This window comes from Sphaeramia orbicularis, chromosome 21 (assembly GCF_902148855.1).
Source record: "Sphaeramia orbicularis chromosome 21, fSphaOr1.1, whole genome shotgun sequence".
NCBI lineage: Eukaryota > Metazoa > Chordata > Actinopteri > Kurtiformes > Apogonidae > Sphaeramia > Sphaeramia orbicularis.
Window position 1 is genome coordinate 40455405 of NC_043977.1, and position 27587 is coordinate 40482991.

The window sequence follows — 27587 nt, forward strand, 5'->3', positions numbered from 1 at the left end:
TGGGTAATGTAGTGTGAGTAGTAGGGGTTTTTTTTTGTAACGGTGCTTCGCCAACTTTATTTTAAATATTTTTATTTTGGATAAAATGGATAATAGTTCAAATATGTACTTATTACACATAATCTCTTTCTGTATTTGTTTTTCAAACACATTTCTATGCAATACTTTTATAAAATTTGCAGGTCCTCATATTTTATCCGGTTTAATGGTAAAATACTTCAAAATAAAAGTCAACTGTATCATGAAAGAGTAAGTGCCGTTAAATGTTCTGTTTTTTTATTGTATTTTTGTGTATTATAAATTGGGTTATTATACTTACTATTTAAACATATTTAAAGTCTCAAAATAAGCGTTTTGTGGTTTACTAATTTTTAGTCAGTCTAGTACATTGAAATTATTAAACCGGAAAAGTCTGTCCCGGCAGCAATGATTGGTTAATACAAATACCTCATTAGTTACCGGTCTGATAACTGGAAGTAAATGTGATGAATGGTTGAACGTGTCTGTCTGGAAAATGGAAAAGGTTTTATGTAAAAGTCACGGTAAGTCGTTATTTTGTCGTTTTAACTTTTGCTGTCCTAGCTTTTGTTGCTAGATTCGGCGTTGTTTTTTTTTTTTTTTTACTTTCTCACTTGTTACTCTCTGCCATGTCATGATACTACATATGTTTGGAGGGTCTTTGTAGTTTTGGGTCTAAGCTACTTAACCTTCCCTAAGATATAATTTAGTAAATGAACTATCTTCTGTGTTTTCATACAGGTGGCCTATGTATGTTAAAAACAGGAGTAAAAGATGGACCAACTAAAGGCAAAAGCTTCTACGTCTGCGTTGACAAGCAAGGCTGTGACTTCAGTCAGCCTACCAGGTATCCACTGATACTGTATGTCCAGACTGATCCTCTGTAAGTGGGAAACAGCCCAGCAATAACATCTGTTGTAACAGGGTTTCTCCTGCATTATATGACAGTGAAGTGGGTTTTGCTCAGTGCCTAAACTGAGAAAACGTCCTGGTCTCTGAGCCTTCTTTTCCATTCTGAAGGGGTCATCTGTTTTCAACTATGATCAGATTTGTTTTGTGAGCTATTTTCTAAATATTGCAATAATATAAAATTGGTCAAAATTATGCTGAAGTGCAAGTTGTTTTAGTCAAATAATAATTAAAAAAAACTTGTGAGCACACCATATACCACCTGTATACAAACTTATCATATAAACTATAGGCTACTGTTGTTTAGTAACAGGAGACATCTCTTTCAGTTTCATTATATTGTAAGTTTCTATTCAGACACTACTATTCAAAATGAAACTAATCCAGAGTTTGTCCCAGCGCCAGTTGAGGTAGGGTTTGCATCATCCAGATCATGTGTTCCCGGTCTTCAGCTGGTTCAAGCTTTTTACAAGCTCATAGTTAATGAGTTTTATTTATTATATAGTATAATTTTAAAAATGGAAGTTATCACATCAAAGCATTAGGCTAACCAATTTTATTTTTGCTTCATCCAACAAACACTTCTATAGGTAAGCAAATGTAGTGAGTACTTCTTTTGTCAACTATTAATACATTTCTCCCTTATGGCTGATAAAGTTTATTTTCCACATTGTACACTTTGAAGTCTGCATGTTTTTCCAGTGGTACTGCATTACTTCAATGCCTATAATTTTGATTGGTAAAAACAAGCAATTGGTTGGTAACTGACAATATCTTGTCATTACTTTGTTTCTTTTCTGCCAAATGTGTGATTATTTTTGGAAACTTTTGGTAGTCAATATAGTGAATATTTTGACACTATATTTAGAATATTTCAGTAGTAAATATTTATATAGTCACATATGGAAAATATTACATATATTAAAAATAGGTCAACTGAAGTGTTTTGAAGTCTTTCAACCCGTCATTAAACTATCTTTGAATTTATGAAATGGCCTTCATATACCACAACAGACAAACATCAGCTGCTTCCACTGATAGCTAATATCTGAAAATGATAGCAAACATATCTGTGCGTCCCTTGATGGAACAAGATCCCCTTCAGCTACTAATGTTTAAAGTCATCAATTAGCCAACAAATAAAAGTTTCCTTGGATGCAAAGTTATTGAAAGAGTTGACTTCAGTATGTGAGTTTCATCAATCTGGCATTTTCATTATCAACCTATGAACCTTTCAGGCTATCCTCATAAATCACAAATCAGTCTTTTCAGATAGTTTATTTTGTTCTTTTTACTCAAGCTGAAAAAGAAACTGCTATATATGTACAGTTTTACTACATTTCCTCCTAGTTAAGTACAGGTCTGGACTGTGTGGGATCCATATCAGTGTCAGTATAGCTGCTGGTTTTTTGATGCCATTGTATTGTTTGTAGTTTACATGATTTTTGTACACCTTTAAGCCTTCAAATTGGTTAGAAAAGAAGAATTATGGTTGACAAACTTGATGCAAATAGTTTCTTTCAAGATGAGTGTATATCCATCCAAACATCAAATCAGGAAATATGTTTTCTTAGGTTTCTCATCCTTCCAGCAGAGTTCAGATTGTGGAACCAATGCCAAGGAGCACTGAATCTGTTGTGGTGGTACATTATGGAATAACCCCTTACTGAGAGTTTTATGTTACTTTACCCCTTCACTTGTTGTCTGTTTGTTGATTCTTACTCAAACAACAGTTCCTATTTGTAACCTTCATTATCTTCCTCCCTTTCCAGTGTTTCACCATCCCACTGCCTGCGTCATGAAGACACAATGGTGGAACTCCAAGCTCTCGCCTACAGTCAACAGGAGCAAAGCTACAAGTGGGCCTACTTTATTGTTTAAAACAGGATGCATTCTACTTTGCAAACAGTACATTTATAAAGACACATTTAATTAATTCCTTAAAAGTGCCGGTCAAAATACTTTTATATGTTGTTTTATTTTGGAGCATTCATATCATCTTTAGACTTGACCATGTCAGATGGACAAAATGGTTATTTTACTTTTCAGGTTGTTCTACCGGTGCATTGAGGGTAAAAAAACAGGCCAAAGATGGTGTGGGAGTATACCATGGACTGCAGTAAGACAGTTTTATCTCTCATGTATTGTATATCCAAATGCATTTCATGGGTACAAGCATTGATTAACTGAACAAAATGTTTTTTGACACTTCATTGGACATGTTTTTCTTACATTAACAATACTTGGAGAAAAATAGATAAAAGACAAATCTAAAATTGTACTCTTTTGAAGCAGTTTGTTAGTTTATGAAAACTCAATATAATGAAATATGTCACATTTTTTCATCTGATTTTTCTGTTATCCTCCATCAAAGCAGCCAAGGAAAGAAAAGAGAAATCCTCTGTCTGAAACCCAGCTGCAGCCTTCTTGTCTGCCGCCGGTCAGAAACCCCTTCAAGGTCCCTGGCAAGACGGATACGGACTCTGAGTGTAGGAAAGTACAGAGTGATGGAGAAAAGGATAAAGTCAGCGAATTGTGTCACAAGGATAAAGGAAAAGAGCACAACAAGGAAGGGGATGTGGAGAGTGTAGTTCCAGGAGCAGAGAAAGAGGAAGAGGAAAGGAATCTGCCTTCCTCTGATACATACCGTGGTAAACAACTTCCACCAGGGATGAAAGTTAAAAAGAGAATTTCACATGAGGATAAAGATGATCATAAACCTAACAGTCAGGAAGACGCGGTGGGAAAGATGCAAGAAAAACCTAAAGAGAACCTTGACAAGCAGGAAGAAGCAGAAAAGAAGACTTCTACCTCTAGTGTCGAAGCTTCTCACTCCAAGAAACAAACCTCACAGGTTGTACATGAAAAGCCGCCTCAGCTGCTGATAGGAGCCGAATCCAGTCTACACAAGGAAACTGACCCAACAGTAAAGGAAGGTGTCTCTAAACCTGTGCCTGGTGGCAGCAGAGACCAACCATCTGCTGAACTGAAACAAATCCAGGCCAGACATCACCAAGATGATGACGATGGTGACAACAATGATGATGATGATGTGGTGTTAGTCTCAGTGAAGCCGGCTACTCAGAAAACTCCCCCCATCTCTGCCGTCCAAAAGACCCTGACCACTTTCCCAGGTTTCCAGCCAGCTTCCAAGGTCCAAGGCCGACAGGAGGATCCTAAAGGACTGCACCGCCTGCTCACTTCTCAGCTCCAACAGAAAAAGGTGAGGCGAAATCTGTAGGAAACAGATCTACTATTATATCTATTTGTGTAATATTATTATACATTTATTCACAGTCATTTTAAATATAAATACATATATGACCAGCATCTGTAGATGAAATTATTAATTATTTTATATATGTAAACACATCTAATGTAACTATACTCAGTCCTGACAAATAACTGTATTACCTAACATTTTTATCTACATTTTTAACATTTTATTTTTAGTAGTGTAAACACAGATAGCAGCAGTTCTCTTCATTAACTGTCATTGTGAAGTTCATGTCAGAATAATAGCATCTGTTTCATCAGTGGTTAGTTTTTATTTAAGTTTGTAACAGCTTTGATATGTTCACCAGCATCTACCAACCACATTATGTGCATCATATTAATGCTGATCCTTAACAAACATGATCTAAAATTAGAATTTCTCCTTTCATTTATATATTACAAAGTGTTTTAATATTAATGTCATCTGGAAGCAGCAATTTATACCATAACTTTCACAGCAATCAGTGCTTGTTTTAAGAGATAATATTGTATTTTGATCTATTGCTCTGTGTATTGCCTGTTAAGGCCACTCTGTCAGCAGTGAACGTGGCAGCTCTGCCAGATAAAGGGGAGCGGTTGAGGACTCAGGTCAAAGAACTAGAAGAAGCCCTAGAGTCTCTGAGCCTCGCTGCTCCTTCTCAGCCTGGTAAGTCAATGCAATAGAAGTAATACTGTGTGTATGAGGGATTGGTAATGTCAAAGTCAGTGTTCAGATGTACAGAAAAAAAAGTTGTTGTTTTTTTTTAACTTAATTTTTCTTATTTTTACTACAAACATGGTTAAACATACGTAATACAAACAACAGGATCAGGGAGTCGCAACTTAGATAGGAAAAAAAAATACATGTGCATTGTCACACAGCGTAAATGTGTCTGTATATAAGTTACACCTGCTTAGGCAGAGATAATCTTTTTTTAAACGTATAGAATGCATCTTGTTTCTATTAGTTGTTTGGGTTGGAGTGTTAGGGTCTGTGCTTTAAGATCAAAATATCATATTCTGATGTCATTTCATATCAAACGCTGCAATTTAGGGAGGTAAAAACAACCTCATCTGATAATAGTTCATAATAGCACAAAGGAAGAGAGATTTAAAGAATAATGACAAATTGGAAAATGTGATAAAGAAACTCCAAAACATGAAAGAGAAATGGCATAACGCTCTGCACAAAGAATTCAAAGATTGTATTTTGTCAATTCACTAGATGCACAGGACATGCAGAGAATTGATATTGTTTCTCTCTCACCTTATAATTAAAGCCATGCAAATTTGAAAAAAATGGTAAAAGTAGAGTAAGAATAAATAGGTGGTATACAGAATAAACTATAATAGAATATGTGAATGCATTTCCAATAGCAGCGGTGGTGCAATCAGTACTGGTTATGAGGTGAATAATGGATCAGTATGAATATTCAGAACTGTTTACTTTCTTTGTGAATCCTTTCAGAGACTCAGGGTAAATCTAGCAGCAGTGGTGCTGTTCCAAGTGGCAGCCAGGTTAACCCATTCAGTCGGCAGGGGGGCACAATCCTGCTCCCTGCACCCCCATCCTCAGGCTCCTTCCAGCCCCAGGCCTCAGGTAGCTCCATGGGGCTGCAGCTGAGCCAGGGCTACACCCAGATGTATGGAGGTAACCGAATCCCCCTATTTATCTGTGGGATTTTAGTCTAGATTTTGTTTTTTTTTCTTCCTAATTTACTACATATTCTTCTTTCTATGTATTTATCGCTTTTCGCTTCTTTATTTAGTAGCATTCATACCAGTGCTTTAATCCTCTCTGCATGTTTCTAGCAAACCCACAGGTTCATGCTTACTATGGTGGGCGGATGACAGATGACCGTCTGCTGGCAGTGAAAAACGCCACCTGTGAGGCCATAGACCACCTCCACAAATCCCTGGAATCCTGCCCTGATCCAGAGAAGGAAGTCACAGACCCAAGGGGCATTAAGGTTTATACCCTTCCTCACTCACTTTTCCTGGTGTTCAGCAGTCCTTCACAAGGATGGATACTACCGAAAACCAATTAAATTAAGATAACGTATATGGGCTCTGCTGCACTAGGTTAAAAATAATGTGGTAAGTTTAGTAAAAGGAAAAAATTGGTGTTTATCAAGGATAGGATTTAGGCTGAATCTGCATTAAAACAACAATGACTATCCTGTTTTCACTACTGGTAAACTGAAGAATCATTGAATCTCATGATTGAATATCAGTTATATTACTAACACTTAAGAAGTCTGAATAAGGCATTGCACTGTTAAACTACTGTTGACCCAGTGTGTTGGTTTTGTGTGTTTTTGGACTTTGGTCTAGCTCTACAGTTTACAATTAAAGGAACTTGAATTGTCATAGTTTTCAGTGTAGACAGTGTGCTGCTTTTGCTACAATTTGGGGGTATTTCCTGTTTAAACTTGACTTTCCCTGTGCATAAAGGAGGCTCACAATAAGAAAAATGCCTGCCCACTTTGACATGAATGAACGATTGTGCAGAGCCCCGACCTCATCTCATTTCAGTACCTTTTGGATGAGCTACATATGGATACAGACCACATGGGGCTACTTTAACTGTGATGTTTTGTGATTTCTTCATCAGGTGTCGCTGCTGGCCCATCAGAAGAGAGCTTTGGCCTGGCTGCTCTGGAGGGAAAATCAGAATCCCTGTGGGGGAATTTTGGGTACGCTCACAAGAGACCGATAATTGTGTGGCGTCGATAGGACATTTTACAAACAGTGTCAGTATCAGCAGACTTTGACTCTCATATAGCTGCCTGTGGCTAATATTAGATTTCTGGAGTGGAATCGCTGTGTTTTAGGGAAAAGAAAAGTTCAAAAGATAAAAACTGCTTCCATCTAAATAGATAAATCAGTTATCATCACAGTTATCCAGTCTCTACAGAAATCAAAGACAGTTAATTTCCTAAATGTATACTTTAGTTTCAGGGTCAATATTTTGGGATAGAGAAGTGGGCTTGGCGTCTGCTTTTTTTCTGTCCCAGAGTAGTGTCAATATACGGGCCTTGACAAATCGGTCTACCTCTAATGTAAAGAAAATGAAACAGATCCATGTTTCTTTGGAATACAGTTACATTGTAACTTGTAACTAATTATTCCCATCATTGAGTAAAATAGAACTGGAACAAACGATTTTCAGGCGTAGTGTAGCCAGAGAGCCATATTTGTCATCCAGTCAATTCTGATATGCAAAGAATGCGTCTGGAAAGTGTTCTGAGTTCTAAGCCTTTAGGTATGTTCAGGTTGTGCAGACTAAACACAAAGATTAGAAGCAAATATGGGTCTCAATAAATGCTTCATGGTTACATTTATTTTTTTAATGTTACAAACCCCAATTATCACTCTCCTACTCCCCATTACATTACGTGTTTACTTAATTTTCTTATTCTGTTTACTCAGCGGATGACATGGGTCTGGGCAAAACCCTGACCATGATCTCACTCATACTGGCCAAAAAGATCAAGGAGAAAGAGGAAGATGAGAAGGAGGAGGACAAGAAGCTGGAGGGCTGGGTCTCTAAAACAGGTATGACATCCCAAACAGAAAATACCACATTTTAACTACAGCACATGGGGGCGGAAGTGCTTCAGCTGGTAGGGACTTGGCTTGGTGAGTTCATGTATGTGGACTGGTAGCTGGAGAGGTGCCAGTTCACCACTAGATCACTGCTGAAGTGCCCTTGAGCAAGGCACAGAAAAACTAGCTGCTCAGGGCTTCACAATTTGCCAGCCTGCCTGCTCTGACCCCTTTCTACACATTACATCCATGTATTTTGGTCTATTTGGGCCTCTGTGTGTACAAAATAACAGTGTAAAAATTTCCCCAATGAGGGTCTAATAGAGGCATTTTGTGTTCTTCATTTTATAGTCACCATTTTTCTTCCGTAATTCTGTATCTCTTTAACAATATGAATTAATGATAACAGCACCTGAAGTTTTTTGAGGGTTTTATGTGCAAACATCAGCTGTGTTGCCCACATAACATCTTAGGTGTGTGTTTCTATCAGACTCCAGCCTTGTGGTCTCTAAAGGCACTCTGATCATCTGTCCTGCCTCACTGATTCATCACTGGAAGATGGAGATTGACCGTCATGTCAAGAAAGGCAAGCTGAGTGTGTACCTGTACCATGGCCCCAACCGAGAGAAAAGTGCTAAAGTGTGAGTGTAACGGGCGCATAACGTCATAAGTCTTTACAGTACAACTATTAATATTCTGATTTCTGCAGTTTGTCTCCTCCTGCTGAGACACTTTATTCTGAAGCAAATAAGAAGATTGTTGCATATTAGTTTTAAATTTTTGCATCATATTCCTTTTAGTCCTATGAATTTTAAATTGCTGTAGCTGTATTGAGGCCACACAAAAAAAATATTAAGATCACAGTTACATTTTACACAAGCACAATGTAGATGTTTAAACACAACTGGAGAAAACATTTTGCAAAAGGGAACTGCTATCCACTAAGTTTGCATAATTGTGATTTGACAGAAAGAGAAGAGAGAAGGGTTTACTTCTTCTCTGTCGGTCTCTGATTATTTTATTAAAAAATGTTGACAGCATCACAGATTTAAAGTTACATTACTTTAGATAGGAGGATTCTTAACACAAATATTCCAGCTGAATGAGTTGTTCTCTCTGGTCCTCAGGCTTGGAGGTTATGATGTGGTGGTGACCACATACAGTCTGGTCTCAAAGGAGATTCCAGTCCAGAAGGAGGATGCTGAGAAACCCAACAAGGATGCTGATGATGTGGTTAGGCATATATGTGTTTTTTGTAATCATTTTCCTGCCAAAAATTTCTGACTTTTTATGTAATTTCCTTACAAATCTATTCCTGGTATGTTTTGATAAACACTTCAAGCTGCTTGTGGTTTTTCCTCAGCCACCTCGTTCAGCTCCACTCATGCGAATCGCCTGGGCCCGGATAATTCTTGACGAAGCCCATAATATCAAGAACCCAAAAGCGCAGACCTCCATGGCCGTGTGTCAGCTGAGGGCTCGCGCCCGCTGGGCTGTCACTGGTACCCCCATCCAGAACAACCTGCTGGACATGTACTCACTGCTCAAGTAAGACAAACATGGGTGGTGATCCAGTTACAACAGAAACATAATGGAAAGTAAAAAATGAATAATGACTGAATGATGATGTTCTGAAAACTTAATTTTTTACAATGTTTTATTACTGGAAAATGCTATGTGTATCAAATGAAACCATCCAAGAATGCAGTCTGATCAAGTTCCCACTGTCTACTGAAAATATCAAGATTCCTTCTTTTTTTCAGACAGATTAAAAAAAGGTTGATTTATTTTTACCTTTGCATGTTTCAACTACACCTGTGGCCTTCCTCACAAGGGTTACATGATGTTACTGTGACGTGTCTTGTCAGCTGTTATCCAGGCTTGCCAGACAGCAGGGAATGACTATGCCCCCTGCTGTCTGGCATCCTACAAAGGACAGCATCCCAAGTGTGGGATAAGGTGTAGGATCCCTCATCCCTGTTCATAGTCCTCGTTTTCTGATCTCCATAGCCTCCCTAATCCAGCAGTGGTATTTGTTGCTTTCAGAGTGGATGACCTTGGCTTCCTCCCAGTCCATAATGTGCTTTTCTCTTTTGCAATGATCCGTTATGGCTGATTTCATATTCTGTTCTGCTCTTTCCTTAGTTTTGTGTGTGTGTTTTGCTGATGTCTTTTTCCCCACATTCATTTTTTCTCGTACCAAACGCTCTTCCTGTTTCTCCAATGTAGGTCTTGTTACATGACAGGCAGGGTATTTCGTAGATGACATTGTGTTTGTTTTCTGTGGGTATTTTTGTGGGTACAGGTGTAGCCAGAACATGTAAAGGTAAAAAATCTACCTTTTTTGATCTGTCTGACAAAACAGAAAAGAAATTTTGATGCAAGAATGCAATTATGAAGTAAATAAACCTTTTCATATCCATTCATAACCTGTGGGAACTCAAACTAATAGACTTGGAATGAATCCATATTTTCTGTTACAATTCAGGATAATATCCTCATGCCTGAAAAACAAGTTGTACCTTCCAAATCCCATAATTAGAATACATTTGCAAAATATTCTCAGGCAAAACCAAACAACCTACTCTCAGAAGGTCACTATTAGACACTTTTTTATATATATATATATATATATATATATATATATATATATATATATATCTGTCAAAGGCCTTAATTTTTTCCCTGATGGACAGAACTCATTGTATCATTGATGTTTGTCACTCAGGTTCCTCCGCTGTTCTCCATTTGATGAGTACAAACTTTGGAAAGCTCAAGTGGATAATGGTTCTAAGAGAGGTAGAGAGAGACTCAACATCCTGACGAGGAGTCTGTTGCTCCGACGAACCAAGAACCAACTGGATTCCACAGGAAAACCACTGGTGGGGGAAGGATGCATACTTAACCTTAACTTATGGCTTCATGAGAACATATTTGCTGAATTTGTCTGTAGATAATGTCATCTGTTTTGAAGCTATAACAGGAGCCATTCACTGAGCCACATTCCAGTACACACTTTCTGTCTGACTAAAGTCCAGTGCTGAATATTTCAGGTGTCTCTTCCTGATCGAACCTGCCAGATTCATCAACTCAAACTGTCTGAAGATGAGCAGGCTGTTTATGACGTGGTCTTTGCCCAATCCAGGTAACATACTGGCCCTTTTTTTTTTAAACTTACCTCCAATTTATTAACAAATATCTTCTATGCACTGTTCTAGTCTTAAGCCTTATTGAATTCTTTAAATACTGATTTGCTGCTACCTACTGTTATATTTCTATAGCTTAGAAGACACGATAGACCCAAAATAAAGAAAATGAAATGTCCTGTACTTCAGTCCTCAATCCTGTACGTATTAAGGACGGAAATCTCTGTAATGAATTTGCAACTACTTTCTTTGAACAGAGACAGGATTAATGGTCTCTGTATGTGTCAAAATATCTGTCAGTGGTTATGGGTCCATTCACTATACCAATGGACAATGAGGAATAAAATGACATAAAACTGTTTTTCTCCTTCAGGTCTACACTACAGAACTACCTGAAGAGACATGAAGGAAAAGATGTGAGCGAGGCGGGTGCTTCTAGTGCAAATCCTTTTGAGAAAGGTGAGACATCAGGTGTAAAAAGCATGAAATAGACTTTTGAATGTAAATAAATCACTATTATTACTGCTGACTTAACACAAAACAATGCAAATTGCTTATTGTTGCCTTGTAGGTTTTTTTAAAGATATATTTGTGTCATTTTGGGGGTTTACTGCACAAATGTAGATGCTTGATCATTCATATGAACATATTTCAGATAATTTCACTTTCTAAAAATGTGTGTTTAGAAAGAGCAAAAGTTATGAGTTTTTCTATGTTGTTCAAATGAAGTCAGGAGCTAAAAAACTGAAGAGGATCTGCTGCTGACAAGTATTCAGTAGACATTAGAATGGAAGCACAGACATGACAGAGTTGTATCCTACGTATATGAGATTTATTTCTGCCTCAGACAAGTTTTGAAACTTTTTATTTATTAGCTTGTTTTATGTAAGTAAAGCAAGAAAAAAGCACAAAAAATAAACCGAATAATTAAGCAAGAGGTGATCAACAAACCGAGGCAGGTGTCATTTGCTCAGAATGAAATATTTCATCTGGTATTTAAAATGATTCTAAAAGTTCTGTGTAATTGACTAAATAATGATGCGTGTTTTTTCTCCATCGTTTAGCTCCCAATTCTTTTCTGTGCTGGTTATCTGAAGGTGTTTAATAATCTTGATAAAGAGTGCAGCAGTTTACTTTTTGTGGCCTTTTGGCTTCCTGTTGGATAGATCTTTAGGAGGTAGATATCACCAATTACCTAGTCTGTAAAGATGAAGCAAAGTATTAAGATACATCAAATAAGATATTAATAAGGATGAATAAATGAACCTGTGAATTTTTAGATGATTGGTGCTATGATCGCTGGATAGAAGCACAACAATGGAAAACATGATTAAGCAGGAGTTCTCTACGTTCACTCCAACAGCACAGCTGAGTGCTAGTTTGTTTAGACCTGTGTTTTTTTAAAAACAGTTTTTAGAGTTAGTTTGAACAAAAGCAGTTCTACATATATAAAATAAACCTTTTGTAAACAACTTGATGTGTCTGGTGAGATGATAAATTGTATAAGCTCTTCATTTGTGTTACATGCACCAACACTGATTAGATGGGTTTTGAATTTTGCTATTAAATAGGAACATTTTTCAGTACCTGCTAGTTTCTAAGTCGATGTCATAAAAGATTAAAAAAAAAAAAAAAAAATGTGTACACAGCCCTGATGTACTTCAGGTATCTTTTTTTTTTTTTTTTTTTTGCTGTCTTTGCTCCCCAGTGGCCCAGGAGTTTGGTGTGTCCCAGACTGACCTCACTCTGTCAGGTTCCCAGCAGCCCCAGCAGGCATCCAGCACAGTCCACATCCTGTCCTTGTTGCTGCGCCTCCGACAGTGCTGCTGCCACCTGTCCCTCCTTAAAAAGGTACACACAGATACTCACACAGTGCTGCTCTGATTGGACTCCTGCTGTCTGTCTGTAGTTAACATGACACACTTCCACACAAACACAAGTTCAGAGGCCAGCTGCTTATCGGTCACAGACATCTTCAGTTTGTGTTTGTGTGCTATGTCTGGGCAAAATGGACCAAGAATTAAATGTTCTTGGCAATTCATGATTTTATTCAATACTTTTTTTTGTATACATGAACTCCATACATGATTCAAAATATCTTCTTTTTATTAAAACAGTGTATTGTATGTTCATTACATACAAATGACAACAATAACAAAATCATTATTTGCAATGTTGTGTTTTGGGGGGGGGGTTACTAAATTTTTTCAACAGCTATGCTCAGGTAAGGCCGGTACAGGTTACATCATTCTGAACTATATACGAGTATTACATACAAAAAAGAATGATGGCAATTAGCGTAGAAATAAACAGATGAAGAATAACAGGAAAACATTTTTTTTAAAAAGTTAAAATGTGTCTGTTCCCATGGAGTGGGGCATTACCTGTAATATTCTTTTGATCACTGTTACTCACAGCTGAAGAAAAAACATTATGAATTATTTGTTGAGGGACAAAGGGCTCCAGCTGAGCCAAAAACCTTGATTTTTGTGATTTAAACCTTTTTTTTTCTCGATTAAGTTCAGTATTCATTAGTCCAGGTACATGTGCCGGGTGCTAGAGATAAGGAATAGAGTTCTTCGTGTAAGTAAACATGTGATTATGAGATGGTTTAACAGTAATGTGGCGGGACAAAGCAGTCAGCTGTCAGCCATGATTTTATTTCCAGAATATAAACTGCAAAAGTTTTTTGGCTTTTTTTTTTTTTTTTTTAACTCAAATTTCTACAGTGTGTCATTGGAGTCAGTTCTTTGACTATTTTGTCTGTTGTGTGTCCTTGTTGTCCATCCTGTTTGTCATCACTTCATTTGCAGAGCAGAACTGTAAAACCACTGGTCAATCAAAATTTTTCAAATTAATTATTCATGAATCTACTTGACTCCTGTGCCAGCAATGGTCAGATTCCAAGAAAAAATGCTTCACTAACAAGTGCCCATGTCTTTGCTTTTATTATGGCCCATCCTCTAAAGGCTCCAGTTCTTTTGTTGTGATTTTTTGGGGTAGATCCGTGAGTGATGAGCTGAACTCTTACTTTAAAATGACTGAACTGTAGGGAATTTGAGTGGAAAAGCCTGATTAGATTCTTTATTACACCACATATCACTACTAAAGTAAAGAGACATCAACAATATTGTTGGAGACAGTGTGGGCATGCAAGGGCTAATCACTCATATTTTCAGGACATGTACAAAATTGACTTTCACAATTCCTAAGGACCCCAAGGTTTTTTTTGCTAGGATTGCAACATGGAGATGTAATAGAGAAAGAAGACAAATACCTCTAAAATTCTTATAATAGCTTCCAAAAAGGCCATTACAGGGAACTGTCTCAAAACTGATGCACCCCGTGAAGATCAGTGGCTTGTTATAATAGACGAAATGTACTCTATGGAAAGATTGACTTATTACCTACGGATCGAGGAACATATTTTCATAAAGCGCTGGAGAAAATGGCTGAACTACAGACAAAACAAAGCATAATTACTACAGTCTGTCATTTAAATATTTTGTCCTCAACCAGTGACCCCTAGTTTCTGTGTTGTACTGTCTGTTGATAAATCAAATAAAAATGAAGTATTAAAAAAGAAAAAAAGACTTAACTGTGGTCATGGACAAACTGGCCCTCTGTGGAAATCATGTATCATTACAACAGCAGCCCCTCAGTGGTTTTAATACCTTTACTATAGTAGAGTACACAAGCAGTGATGGAACAGAAGTGACTCATCATCTCTGTTCCTGCTCCTTTGTCTTCTTCTTCTTCCTCTCTCCTCAGACTCTGGACTCGTCAGAGCTTCAGGGCGACGGCATTGTCTTGTCTCTCGAGGAGCAGCTCAACGCCCTGTCACTCTCCTCCAGCCCCTCATCATCAAGCCCTGACCCCAAAGACACCGTGGCCCTGAATGGCACCCGCTTCCCCTCGCAGTTGTTTGAGGACACGAGTAAGAGCACCAAGGTACAGGCTTCATTACTGTACACTGTTATCTGTTTCTATGACACACTTCATTACTCTTTATTCAGACTGTGTTTTAGTAGGTCACCAAGATCAAAATAGAAATGACTTGCATGACGGCAAAAAAGTTTTATCAGTGTTGTTGTAGTTCCAAGTCAACTCCAGTGGAGGTCAGTAAAGTTCAAAGGTAATTTGAGGTGACTGGTTCCATGTATAGCCATTCTCTGTGCACTATGCAGATATACCAAACAGTAGAGCATGTTAATGTAAATTAAGAGAGTAAATCTGTCTTCATTGTGGTCTGTTGAGCAGACTTTTTGAAATATTTCATTCAACACGATGCCAGCACACCACTTCTAAAACAGTGTTAATGATAAATACAGAATGTTACAAATACTGTTGTTGTAGTATTGCTAAATATTAATGAGTAAACTAATGTAAATATTTTTTTCCAGATTTCTTCTATTGTGTCTGAACTTGATGCAATTAGACAGATTGGGGACAATCAGAAAAGGTAAAGTTTTACTCCCACTCTAAAAAAACTGACACAAACTAGGAGCAATTTAGGTCAGTAAGTCAGTGTCAGTACAAAGTCCACACAGCATTTGTTATCAAATACAATCATCCTTATCAGCATTCAAATGGTTTCCTCTGTATCTGAATGTGCTAACCAATGCCCACTAAAACTTATAACATATATTACGCCACTGCTGTTTATCAGATTTATGGTTGTGTCATGTTTGTCAGTGTTTAGTCAGATTTGGCTAAAGATATAGCGACAAATAACAGTAGAATATGCATTTATTTATTATTCATTCAGTGGAGACACATATAACCAGTACAGATAAACTAAAATAGCTAAATTATGCATGTACCATCCTGTTTACAGTCATTGTTCATTTGCAAGACTTTAATGAGACTAAAAAGTTAAAATAGTGTAGCAAGAAAAAAATAAACTGCACAAAAAATATCAAAATATCAACTCAACACACCTTTACTGAATCAACCAGGAGTAGTAGTCCTCTCACAGGGATAAGTCAAAGATACATTATATAAAAGAAAAACTGCCACAAGACACTGTTTTGACGGGTCTTTTACAGCTCTGTGTTGTCCTGATGCTTTCAGAGAGCCTCAGGAAAATGTTCATTTAAACATTCAAGTATTTCCTTTACACAATGGAAATTTTTTACAAAACTCATAATCTCATATCATCGTTGCTCCAGACTGGTAAAATCTAGTACCTGTCATAGTCCTACATTACAGGGTTCCCGCGGGGTCTTAAAAAGTCTTAAAAGTCTTGAATTTGCAAATCTGCATTTATTTCCTTAAAAAAGTCTTTAAAAGGTATTACATTTGATATAGCAGGTCTTAAGTTATGTTGCCATAAACTTGTTTGCTGTATTGTGTTTTAATGTGTCTGTTAACTGTCCAAACTGCAAAGAAAGGAATGTTAGTCTGCTCAGTTCCACCTGTTCCAACCTTACAATTTATACTGAAATTAGGAACCAATTATCAATAACTTTGCAGCCCCTGGTGAGAAATGACTCGGAATGGTGGGAATCAAGGCGTTGGCGTAAATAAATAGATTTACCTAAATTTGAGGAGTCACACATTTTTGCCAGTATGGCTGCGAAATAGACTGTGAAATGGGCATTAAGTTCTGTTCAAAGTACACTTTAAAAGGTCTTAAAAAGTCTTAAATTTAACTTGTAGGAACCCTTAATTAAGATTTAACATTTAGATCCATTCCTGTTGAGACTGTTCACATACCTCTTTATACATGAAAGAACTGTACACAGTTGTTTTAATGAGCCAAAATTGACCAAAATAACATTCATTTACCATTTCATGTTTAGTTTATGTGATATTTGTTCTGGTGATACAGTGTGATCGTGTCCCAGTGGACCAGCATGCTCCACATTGTGGCTGTCCATCTGCAGAAAATGGGCCTGAGATACGGCGTTATCGACGGGACTGTTAACCCCAAACGTCGCATGGACTTGGTGGAAGAATTCAACGTGAACCCCAAAGGACCACAGGTACCACTCGCTCAAAACCAAAACACAAACATGTAGCTGATTTACTGTTCGAAATATGTTGTGATGCTGTTCAAAGTTTGTTTATGGCATTAAAATTGAATAACTCCTGCGCCTGCATTTCCAATCAGAAACTGTACAAATGCTGAATTTTTCTCAAAATGGCAAGAAGTGGCCCCTCAGAAATGTTGTTTTCACACTGCTGTTGTTTATATGTTGCTGCTGCATTGCTTGCTTTTTGTTCCTCCACCGTATCATGTGAATGGAAGTAGTGATCAGCACGTCAGACTGTCATTATTTTGTTTCTGGGGTATAACTGGAAAACCATTCACTAATTTGTTTCGGCACTTTATCTGTCTTCTCATTCTTCTGTTTTTTTGGTAGTCATTCGTTTGTGTTGTCTGTTTTTCATTATTTTATTTCCTGAGCAGGACTAGAAAACTTTCCAGTATATTTTTAGTGAACCACTCAATTCCTCAATGAAACCAAGCACCGAGCCTTTATTTTCAGAAAATGATAAATGTTTTCAGATCTTGAAACTGGGCTGAGTAATACGTCAAATTAATTCAATGAATCAAGGTTTTGCTGTCTAAAAATTGTGAAAATACCTAAATTGCAAAATTGAGATTATTCCTATAGAGACCTTTCTTGCTCAGTAAAAATTAAAAATCCAACATTTTTGCTGGTTGTAATGTATTTATTGTGGTTGTGTTTCTCTTTTTTAAGCTTCGTTCTCAGTTCAAGTAGCCAGAAATCAATTGATGACAATCTTAAATTCTCTGTGACACTGAAAATATCTAGATTAAGTTTTCGCCCACACCACTCAGCTCTATTGATTATGTTTGTGTCAAAGGTGATGCTGGTTTCATTGTGCGCTGGAGGGGTCGGACTCAACCTTATCGGTGGGAATCACCTCTTCCTCATTGACATGCACTGGTGAGACAAACTGAAACACACACTGGTACAAATGAACTCAACCTTATTCTTTATTTGCTTCTTTCCTTCACAGCTTTGTACAGCTTATTACCTCCGCCAAGGAACGGCAGAGGTCATGTTTTCATCGGGTCTGTCTGTCTGTCTGTCTGTCTGTCTGTCTGTCTGTTAGCAGGATAACTCAAAAAGTTATGGACGGGTTTGGATGAAATTTTCAGGAAATGGTGATACTGGCACAAGGAACAAATGATTAAATTTTGGTGGCGTTTGGGGGGAGGCTGATCTGTCTTGGTATAGGTCTGTGCTCTCAGGGTGCTTTTCTACTTTAAAATAGGATGACAGGCAAACAGTACACATTAAAGATTCCAGCTCAAAATATATTTAACTAGGGAAAGTTTGATTGGAAGTAAAAAAAAAAATCTGTTTTACAGGGACGTCCTGGTTGAGACAAGCATCAGAGTTTCAGACAGAGATGCAAACATGCACATGACAATTTAGATGAAAATCACAAAAATTAATTGCACAATCATAAAAAACAACAAAAAAAGAACAAAAATTATTTATGAACAAAATGGACAATTGAAAACGCCTACAAGGAGACTTGCATCACTCCAATCATTTACAGCAACACTAAACATATTTAAAGAAACAAACTCCCTATGATTCAGATAATTTTGCTCTTTTGGCTCCAAGCCAAAGAGCATCATATTTTAACTCACTTTAATCTAATCCAGGCTTTAGACATGGATTGTATGGAAATAGAAATCATCCATTGCAGTTAAAAAGTAATTCACTTTTTAAATATAGCGTTTGATTATAATTTGATTTATAAAAAAAAAAAAGAATTCTTAATTACTTTAAGTTCACAGTTAACTGTCTGATGTTTATTTTTTTATATGCTATATCTTATGCCACATGTTACTTGAACACCAGTATCTGGACAACTTTGACAAGACTTTTTGTACGTATGCTTAGTGGAATTTTACAGTTCACATTTCCCAGAAAATGATGAAAACAAAATAATGTGATAACTTATTCTGCACTTGGGGGTATATACTAATTTTGCATCCAATTAAATGCTTTTTTTTGACTTTGTATATGTCCCCTGCAGGGGCCGTATGAGTCAACTAGCAGTTTTGGGTTATTACAGGTCATTGCTCCACAGGTGGTGTTTAGCAGTTTGTGCAGATTGGGCTTTTTGGGAGCCTTAAAGCCTCTCTAGATTCCTGTTTTTACAGGAGAGACACAAATATGTAAAAGCAAACATATACCATTTTCAACCAGGAACATTAGTAGACCTTTTTCACAACAGACATTTTGTCTTGTTAAGGCGAAAAACACTCAGGTGTAATTGATGTCATTAAAAAATGTCTGCCTCCCATTAAGGTGTATCAGTTTCAGGCCTTGGAATTGTGCATCTTTGTTCACTGGAAGGGCCTCCTGGGAAAACTAGAAGGAACAAAGCCATCATTAATATTGTCAGTCACACCTGTGCTGTGCCTGTTTTACACACCAAAATGTCTCCTGTGGAAAAAAAAGCTCCATACTATTTAATGCTGTTTTGTGGTGGGTGATGACCATATATTCAGAGTATTGTACAATAATATATACTGTAATAAACTGTCCTGCAATATATCTTTGTATTTCATTACACCTTTTATGTATTTGGATATTGCCAAACATTTTTAGCACTCAATAAAATGTTTATTATTTAAAAGAAAAAAAAAAGGGGGGGGGGGCTGGGGGGGGGGCTGGGGGGGCATACAGTATTGTGGAAAAGTTTGAGGCCACCATAGATGTGTTTTAGCAGCACTATAATGACCACACATATGCATTTCTCTCTCAACCAGGATGTACAGGAAAATATGTGCAGCACTAAAGACAAGTTTCAGGGGAAAACAAAAACCACTTCTACAGACCAAAATGTTGTTTAATGTGACCTCCCTTTGCATGTAATATGTCTTTAACCCTGTTGTTCAGACAATATGGGATTTAATTTCTCTTGTTTTGCACCAGGGTTCATTCAACACGTCAGATGTTTCTAATTCTTTGAGCTATTTTTGTCACAGAGGTCATAATAAGTACAGACTTTTGCTTGTAGGAGCCATTTAGTTCAGATTTTATGCCTGTTTTTAACACAGTGCATCACATTTCCTGTATTTTCATGTCTGGGGAAAAGAAACTTGGAAATAAATATGAATGCACATTGCAACCCCACAAAAACAAGTCTAATGGTTGTGTGAGACTTTTGCACAGTTCTGTTTATATTGCAAGTGAAGATGAAATTTTCATTTTTATCCACTGACCCCTGAATTACAGGAACCCTGCACTGGAGGACCAGGCCTGTGACCGAATCTACAGAGTTGGACAGCGTAAAGATGTCACCATCCACAGGTAAAAACCTAACGTACACTCACTTGAAAACCCTCTGCCTTCAGTCCACGCCAATGTTTTTGCACATACAGACGGACGATTAACTGATAACAACAGCCTGCAGCGAGGGCCGAGGGTAAAAAACCAGCAAGACATCAAATATCAGGGGTCCCATGGGGTTTTAAAAAGTCTTAAAAGGCTTGAATGTACAAATCTGAATTTAATACCTTAAAAAAGTCTTTAAAAGGTATTAAATTTGAGATGATACGTCTTATGTTGCCATCAACTTGTTCACTGTATTGTGTTGTGTCTAGGAAATGTCCAAGTCGCAAAGAAAGTAACGTTAGTCTATTCAGTTCCACCCGTTCCAACCTGACAATTTATATTGAACTTAAGAACCAATTATTACTAACTTTGCAGCCCCCAGTGAGAAATGACTGAACGGTGAGAATCTAGGCTTTAGAGTAAATAAATACATTTTCCTAAATTCTAGGTGTCATGAATTTTTGCCAGTATGGTTGTCAAATGGGCATTAAATTATGTTGTAAGTAGTCTTAAATTTAACTTGTAGGAACTCTGAAATATGTGTGCAGCCACTTCAGTTTATACTATGGCAAGTGACACTGTTGTAAGGACATACAAAATAATTTTAACAAAAATTGAACCATAAATTTTTCTTTCCCAAAAACAATCCACTAAAAGACTAAATAATGGTTGAGAGACAATTTTATGTTGATTTAAATGTTAACTGATTTGTATGCCTTGTATGGGTGTGTAATTGTTACAGGAGGTGCTGTTTGTTATAATTCATAATAGTTACGTGTTTGTTCTTTCAGGTTTGTGTGTGAGGGCACTGTGGAAGAGAAGATTTCAACATTGCAAGAGAGGAAGAAGGAGCTTGCCCAGAATGTTCTGTCAGGAACAGGAAGCACCTTCACCAAACTCTCCCTGGCTGACCTTAGAATCATTTTTGGGGTTTGAGGAGGGAAATAACTGAAGACTGTGGGCTGCTTTGTCAAATCACAGCCAAGTGTCATTTATTCAGTAATAAAGTTGACAAAGTCTTGACACAACATGCCTTCTGTATATCTGCAACCAAAGGGAGCTCAGTGTTGCGATGTGAGATACTTACTGGGGTTTTAAATATTACACAAAAGCCACTGCAATTCACTATGCTTAACACTAATGTTAATGTGTTATACAATGACTTTTTTGGACCTGAACCAGACATTTTTGAGTTCAAGGTTGGCAAAAAGGTCATGTTAAGTAATAGTGATTTAACAAACACATCTATTTAAAAATACTTTATGTTGACATTTCTGTGATCTCATAGTTTTGGTTGGTGTTTGTTTATATAATAATGCTTTAATAAATGCATGTTTCCCCTTGTTTTTACATCTTAATCTCATTTATTTCTATTAAACATTAGGGATATTAGTAATTTTGTTATTGCCTGGCTACATTTGCAAAGAAAGTTGCATTTCAGACCAGCTTTGAATGTTTACAGGTACTACAAGATGATATCTGACAGATTATTTGTTCCATTGGCTGCATGTGATGCTCTGACGGTCCGCCTTGTGCAGTCCTCCATGTTTTTGTTGCTCTTACTACGTTTACTACGTGAAATCCAAACGGTAGTTGTATTGTCGTGCTGCGTTCAAAATATCGGAATTTTGGCATTTCACAAAAATGTATACATTTCAAATAAAATCGTTTCTTGAGACTGAAAAGTCAAAGTATCATAGCATATGATATACATATAATCATGTCTTTTTGTGTTTAATAGTCACTGTGCCTAACTGATTCTGTTGAGTTATAAGAAAAAAAAAACAGCTGACGACACTTTTAGTGGACAGGATGGCTTGTTTTTGTTTTTTTTATTTTAATGCTATGTTTTTATACTGTTCAATATGTTATTTCAAATGCCCTATTTATGTTTTATGCCACTCTGACTTGTGGTAAAGCACTTTGTGATTTATATCTGTAAAAAGCGCTATAGAAATAAAGCTTAGTTACAAAAAAACATGAGGTAAAAGAAAATATAGCCCAGGAAAAATGTAGCATGTTTTGCTTGAAATCCAGCTAAAACAGAAACAAAATATTCAGTGTAGAAGCATAGAGCATTAAAAAGTAGAAACGCCAATAAAAGAAAAAAGCAGAAACCTTAAAAACTTTACATAAGTGCAATAGTTGAAAGCAACTGTTACCTCTTACTTAAAACCACATTTTCTCAATTTGAAAGAGTTACGAAGGACACTTAAAATGGTTATCGACAATTTGTCGAAAATAGTAGTTTATGAGCGGCTGTGAACGCAGCAGCGTTGTAGGAGCGGGCGGTAGCTGGTGGAGCTGCAGAGCTAGTGCAGTCATCAGAGGGAGGCAGGCTGGAGAGTGTCCTGTTCACCGAGCCAGGGCGGCCTTTGCGAGTGCTCAAACAATTGTTCTAGTGCATCTACCCGCAGCCATGTCGGTGGAGACCATAAAGGTAGAGCCTGCTGACAGCGAGCAGGACGAAGAGGAAGATGTATACGAGGTGGAGAGGATCATCGACATGCGGGTGGAGGAGGTAAACCTAGCTAAGTGCTACGTAGCTGCCTGGTTAGCTTGGCAAACATGGCTGGCATTGCTCTTACTGTACTCCTCCGACGCATAGCTCAAATGCAACGGTGGTCTTGAACTTTACATAAACAAAACGGTGTTCTTTTATGCAAATTTCCTCCGTAACTCAATGCGCCTAATTGCTCTTGTGTTGATGTATCACATGCGGTTAACAGTAGACGCTGCTCTTCCACATAAGAAGGCTTTTTCCTGCACAACTTCTCCCATGATGTCCGCTGCCTCTCTCCTGCCGAGGCCAAGGACGGACCCTTTGCAAGCTTGCAAATATTTTATCGTGGTTGCTTTTGCACGGCAGCATGGCTTGAACAGTCGGATCCCAGAAGCCTTCACAGTACTGGTGTACATTAAGCGGAGGTGGAGGGAGGTTTCCGAGCGGGAGCCGCTGTCACTCAACGGAGTACACAGTTTGAATTAACGCCTGCTAACCTTAGGTTAGCATCGCGGCTGTTGTTACACTTAAAACATTTAAGCTAACACTGTTTTGTCCCTTCTGTGTTAACCGAGGAGAGTCTTTTTGGCTCTTGATAAAGAAGAGCTGATTATGTTGTCATATTTGACTGTTTTATGATACGTGTTCTAACGTTATTCATAAACTTTAATTGTTTTTTTAGACATAAAACTTTGGTAGTCTCTGAGGTGGACATTGAATGTTTTCATAATTAGCTAGCTAGGTACATAATGAACTAAGCCGCTGCGTTACTTACTTATTATTTTTTTATTAACATTTTTTTTTAATCCAGAGCATTTTATTTGTTCTTAAGGGCCGATTTAAAGACAAGTATGAGGGGCTAACCAAAAAAATCTTAAGAAAATAAAGTAAAAAGAAAATAATTATAACACCATAAGTATGGAGAGAAAAAAGGTTGAAATGTCCATAGAGGATGTAGACTTGTGACTGTATGGATAAGGTGGATAAAGTGCAGACAGGATATGACTAAATGAGCTTTTATTAAGGGTTAAGTGGATTACACTATGCAGACCAACACCAAGCAAATGCAGAGGTGCAAGAAGTGTTCAGATCTCTTACTTGAAGTAATCTGTGATTAGTATTGTCATCATCACACAAAGAATTATTCCACTACAATCAAAACTGCTGCTTTTAAAACCTTAAGTTAACATGTGTAAGCATTATCAGTTAAATCTGTTCAGAGGATGAAAAGTAAATGTGGTCCATTATCAGTGTTTCCTGTTATATGATGCTTTTTAGATTCACTTTACTGCAGCATTAATATCATTAATATGTATATTGCATTTTTACAGCTTTACATATTTAAGGTTGAGTTGGTTTAATTTACAGCAATGCATCGTACTCTGTAAGATCTCCATATATTTGTATCAAGTTTTTACAAGCTCAGAAAAACACTTGTTTTCAGCTTTGTGTCAATGCATTTTCTAGTGAGTCCAAGAAGTTTTTTCAATAGTGTGTTTAGCTTAAGTAGTAGACTTTGTAACTACATCTTTTTAAGTTTATCTTAAACATCAGCTTATCAGAGTTTGTGATGCATGGTTTTCACAAGGAGGAAATGAACATTTATGATGTGCAATTAGTAAAACTACAACTAAAGCTATCAGACAAATGGAGTGAAACTGAAGCAAAAAGAATCATGTTTATTGTAGTAAATGGAAATATTGAAGGAAAGTAAGTACCTCAGAGTTCATAATTTAGGACAGAATTTGAGTAAAGTACATTTAACCTACTTTCTTCTCATGATTTGTTGCAAATTGGCATGTTTTGTCACAGGCCAGTGACAGATTTTCTTACTTTAATATTAAGTTGCCCCTCACCTGAGTGCACATAGTAATTTAGGATGCAATTTTATGTTTATGTGGATGTGCTGGGCTGATTTTTACACTGAGCCTTTTACTAAGAACAACATGCACCTAAGTAATACTATACTTTGAAATATATACAAGGGAGAGTCACAAAGTTCTCAGTCAAATGTAATAAAAACTTTATTTATTTAACTGACCTCTCTGCCTTGGATTTCATAGGTCCAGCTGCTCCTTTTGGAAGCCACTTTTTTGATTGAATTTTTGTTCTCTGGGTCACTGGTGATGAAACTTGGTAGATCCAAGTTTCATCCCTAGTAACACAGAGCTCGTCTGAGAACTTTTTGACTCCCTTGTTTAGGCCTCCCTGTTGTAGCTTGATTTCAAGGGTGTTTACTGTGTAATAAGTCAAGAATTAGAAAAGAAAAATTGTTGTTGCAACTTCCAAGGGTCAAAGAGCAGCTTACGAAAACTGTAATGTTGTGTCCTCTCAAACGAAATCTCAGACTGTACTGATGATTTACCATTTTACTGAGAAGCTGAATTGCTTAATAAAATATTTCTGAAGTCAAATGGTCATGCAATAAAACTGTTTCTTTAAAAACAGTCCAGATAATGTATGTTCATATCATATGAAATAAACTGGTGAGAAATTGTTAAGTGACCTCTAAGCCTAGTAACATTGTCCGTGTCCCAGTAAAAAATGTTGAAGTTTTGTATTCTTAACTTTTTGTTTGCATTAAATCAATACTGTAAATCTTATTTAATATATTATCTAGCTAATTCATATCTTAAGAGTTAGAGTTTGAAGAGAATTAAGGCAACAGGAATAAACGGCTCTTAAGTCAGATAAATTCTGCTATTCTCATAGAGGATCAAATTGTTTTTTACGACTAATAAGATATGACAACTGAGGAAAAATATACTGAGAAAAAGATTAATTAAATAAGATGATCAATTTAATGAAATGTAATTGTTTTACTGCTACATATCAATCTTACTATATCACTACTACATCACCATATGAGGTCTCTTTTTTTTCCCCAACTATCAGTCTGAGAATGTGAATGTAAATGTAAATGCAAACGTCAGCCTCCAAAAGGTGAATAATACTAGTTGAGTGTCTAGGTGATGCTTGAGCTTTATATTGTCTTTCTGCTTTCAGGGTGAAGTGCTCTACAGGGTCCGCTGGAAGAATTACTGCTCTGATGATGACACCTGGGAGCCGGAGGCCCATCTGGAGGACTGTCGAGAGGTCCTCCTCGCATTTAAGAAGTCTCTTGCTGATGCCAAGGCCAAGAAGGAAGCAGAGGCCAAGAAGAGTGTGGTAAGTCACTGTCAGGATTGCTGAATCTCACACAAACTGCATTTATTAAAACAATACTGTTGTAGGTTAAATCAGCCAACAAAAATAAATACTATTTTCAGACATCAGTCTACATGTGATCTAAATAGATAAATAACTAAGTATTCAGCTAGTCTACTTATTGGCTAAGTATACAAGTTAAAAATGGTATACTTTATTGCTCAACATTGATTTCTAAGGCAAATGAAAGAAGGGGGAAAATACTGTTCACTGTCTGTCCTGTGGATGTCTGTCCCATCTCTTCCTGTATTTTATTCATTTCTCCACTTGTTCATAAAGGCTCAGAATCATCTATTTCATTGAGTATTTGTAATATACACTTCCTGTAAAAAGAGGTGTGGAAAATTTTTATTAAGCCAGAAATTATGACATGCACCTAAGAAAATTATCAGGAGGTAATTATAACCTTCATGTACACCTTCATGGTTCTGACTCTAAGATGCAGAGAAAATGACACATCAGTGCTAAAGTTCAGCATCCTAGACATTAAATGTACCTGTAAGTACCCCTTCTTTTGTTATAATCTATTTAGTAATAATATAAAATTATTGGCATAGGTTCTGAAAGCTGATGAGTTTCCTGCTGGTTCTGTATGTTTACTATGCAAAATGTATAGGGCTCTGCTTCACTCTTGCTTTAAATCATATGAGAATAATTACAACAAAGGGAGGATGATGCACAGCTATCATTCTAGTCACAGAGAGGGAAAAACAGTATGAGAGTGAAAAGCGGGAGCAGCAGTCAGGTAATTGTGATCCCTGCTTTGCACATTTGATGTCACCAAATGACAGTAACATTAATTTGATGTGTCTGTCTGCTAGCTTCAGTGGAAAGTGCATCTCATGTCTGTATGTGTCTTTCCTGCTATGGAGCCACTTCTGGACTGTGTTCTGTGACCCTATATGTAAAGCCAGACTCTATAGTGCCTATTTATGTTTTAAGATATTAACTGCTGTGACCGAATCAGGAAATACTTTATCTTTTTATGTCATGCCTGTTCTTGCTATTCCACTCCCTCTCCCCATTCAGTCTATTGCTCAACCAACACTTTTCACTCTCTTTCACTAAATGGAGAGGACGGGCCAAGTTTTAACAGTTTTGTTTACGAGTGCAAGCAAGGAATGTTAAATCCTTGACCTTTAAGGTTGTAACAGTACACCTAAGTCACAGTTGTTGCCTTACATGTACTGTTGTGTCCCCTGTGTTTAGAATAGTGCTGTCACTTTTCTGCTGTATATTAGAATTAACAAAATGTTTTCCTCCATGAGTTCTCTGCATGCCCTGTGGTGGATTCATGGTAGTTTAAGAGCAAGTATGTCTAAAAGTTTCGCGATCAGAACATGTTTAAAGTCTCTGTTATTTTTTTTTCTGGTTTGGCAGAAAAATATATTTACAAACTGCTGAAAGTTTTAGTGGACTAAATGACCACATTTAGTGCTGACAAACTAAATACACAGGCCTCAATGATGGTTAGGGAAGGATATGTCATGAATGTCACAATGCTTGCTCTGCAAAACAACAAGGACTGTTGGTCAGCAAGTCCAACTCGATACAAGAAGACACTTGGTCATAAAATTATTCCATCTGAAACTGAATGGGTGGCTTGCCCTTCTTTTTTCAAATTTTGCTTGCTTTTATTGTTTTTATTTATTTTTCAAAAACTGT

General features: G+C 37.1%; 2 protein-coding genes across 5 annotated transcripts in view; both read left to right on the forward strand.

Moving 5' to 3' along the window:
- The first annotated feature begins 442 nt into the window (after nt 1–442).
- On the forward strand, nt 443–21557 carry ttf2 (transcription termination factor, RNA polymerase II). Of its 2 annotated transcripts, none has more exons than XM_030125640.1 (23): nt 443–542; nt 760–865; nt 2700–2786; nt 2977–3046; nt 3302–4150; nt 4729–4849; nt 5651–5833; nt 5995–6152; nt 6797–6878; nt 7615–7740; nt 8222–8372; nt 8859–8964; nt 9095–9279; nt 10460–10613; nt 10785–10876; nt 11251–11336; nt 12586–12728; nt 14649–14828; nt 15281–15339; nt 16711–16864; nt 17715–17797; nt 20114–20188; nt 21004–21557. In XM_030125640.1, the coding sequence occupies exons 1-23, from the start codon at nt 515–517 to the stop codon at nt 21146–21148; spliced, it is 3423 nt and encodes a 1140-aa protein (XP_029981500.1). In that variant the 5' UTR covers nt 443–514; the 3' UTR covers nt 21149–21557. The 2 variants fall into 2 exon arrangements, with proteins under 2 accessions (XP_029981500.1, XP_029981501.1); XM_030125641.1 differs by having other exon boundaries at nt 3305–4150.
- A 955-nt stretch (nt 21558–22512) lies between these two features.
- Nucleotides 22513–27587, forward strand: part of mphosph8 (M-phase phosphoprotein 8) — a 34434-nt gene continuing 29359 nt past the window's right edge. For 2 of the 3 annotated variants that reach the window (XM_030124494.1, XM_030124495.1), the window contains exons 1-2: nt 22517–22733; nt 25722–25883. In XM_030124494.1, the coding sequence (XP_029980354.1) occupies nt 22632–22733; nt 25722–25883 (264 nt within the window). In that variant the 5' untranslated portion in view covers nt 22517–22631. Of the gene's footprint in view, nt 22734–25721; nt 25884–27587 lie in introns of all 3 variants that reach the window. The other variant, XM_030124491.1, reaches the window with a different exon arrangement.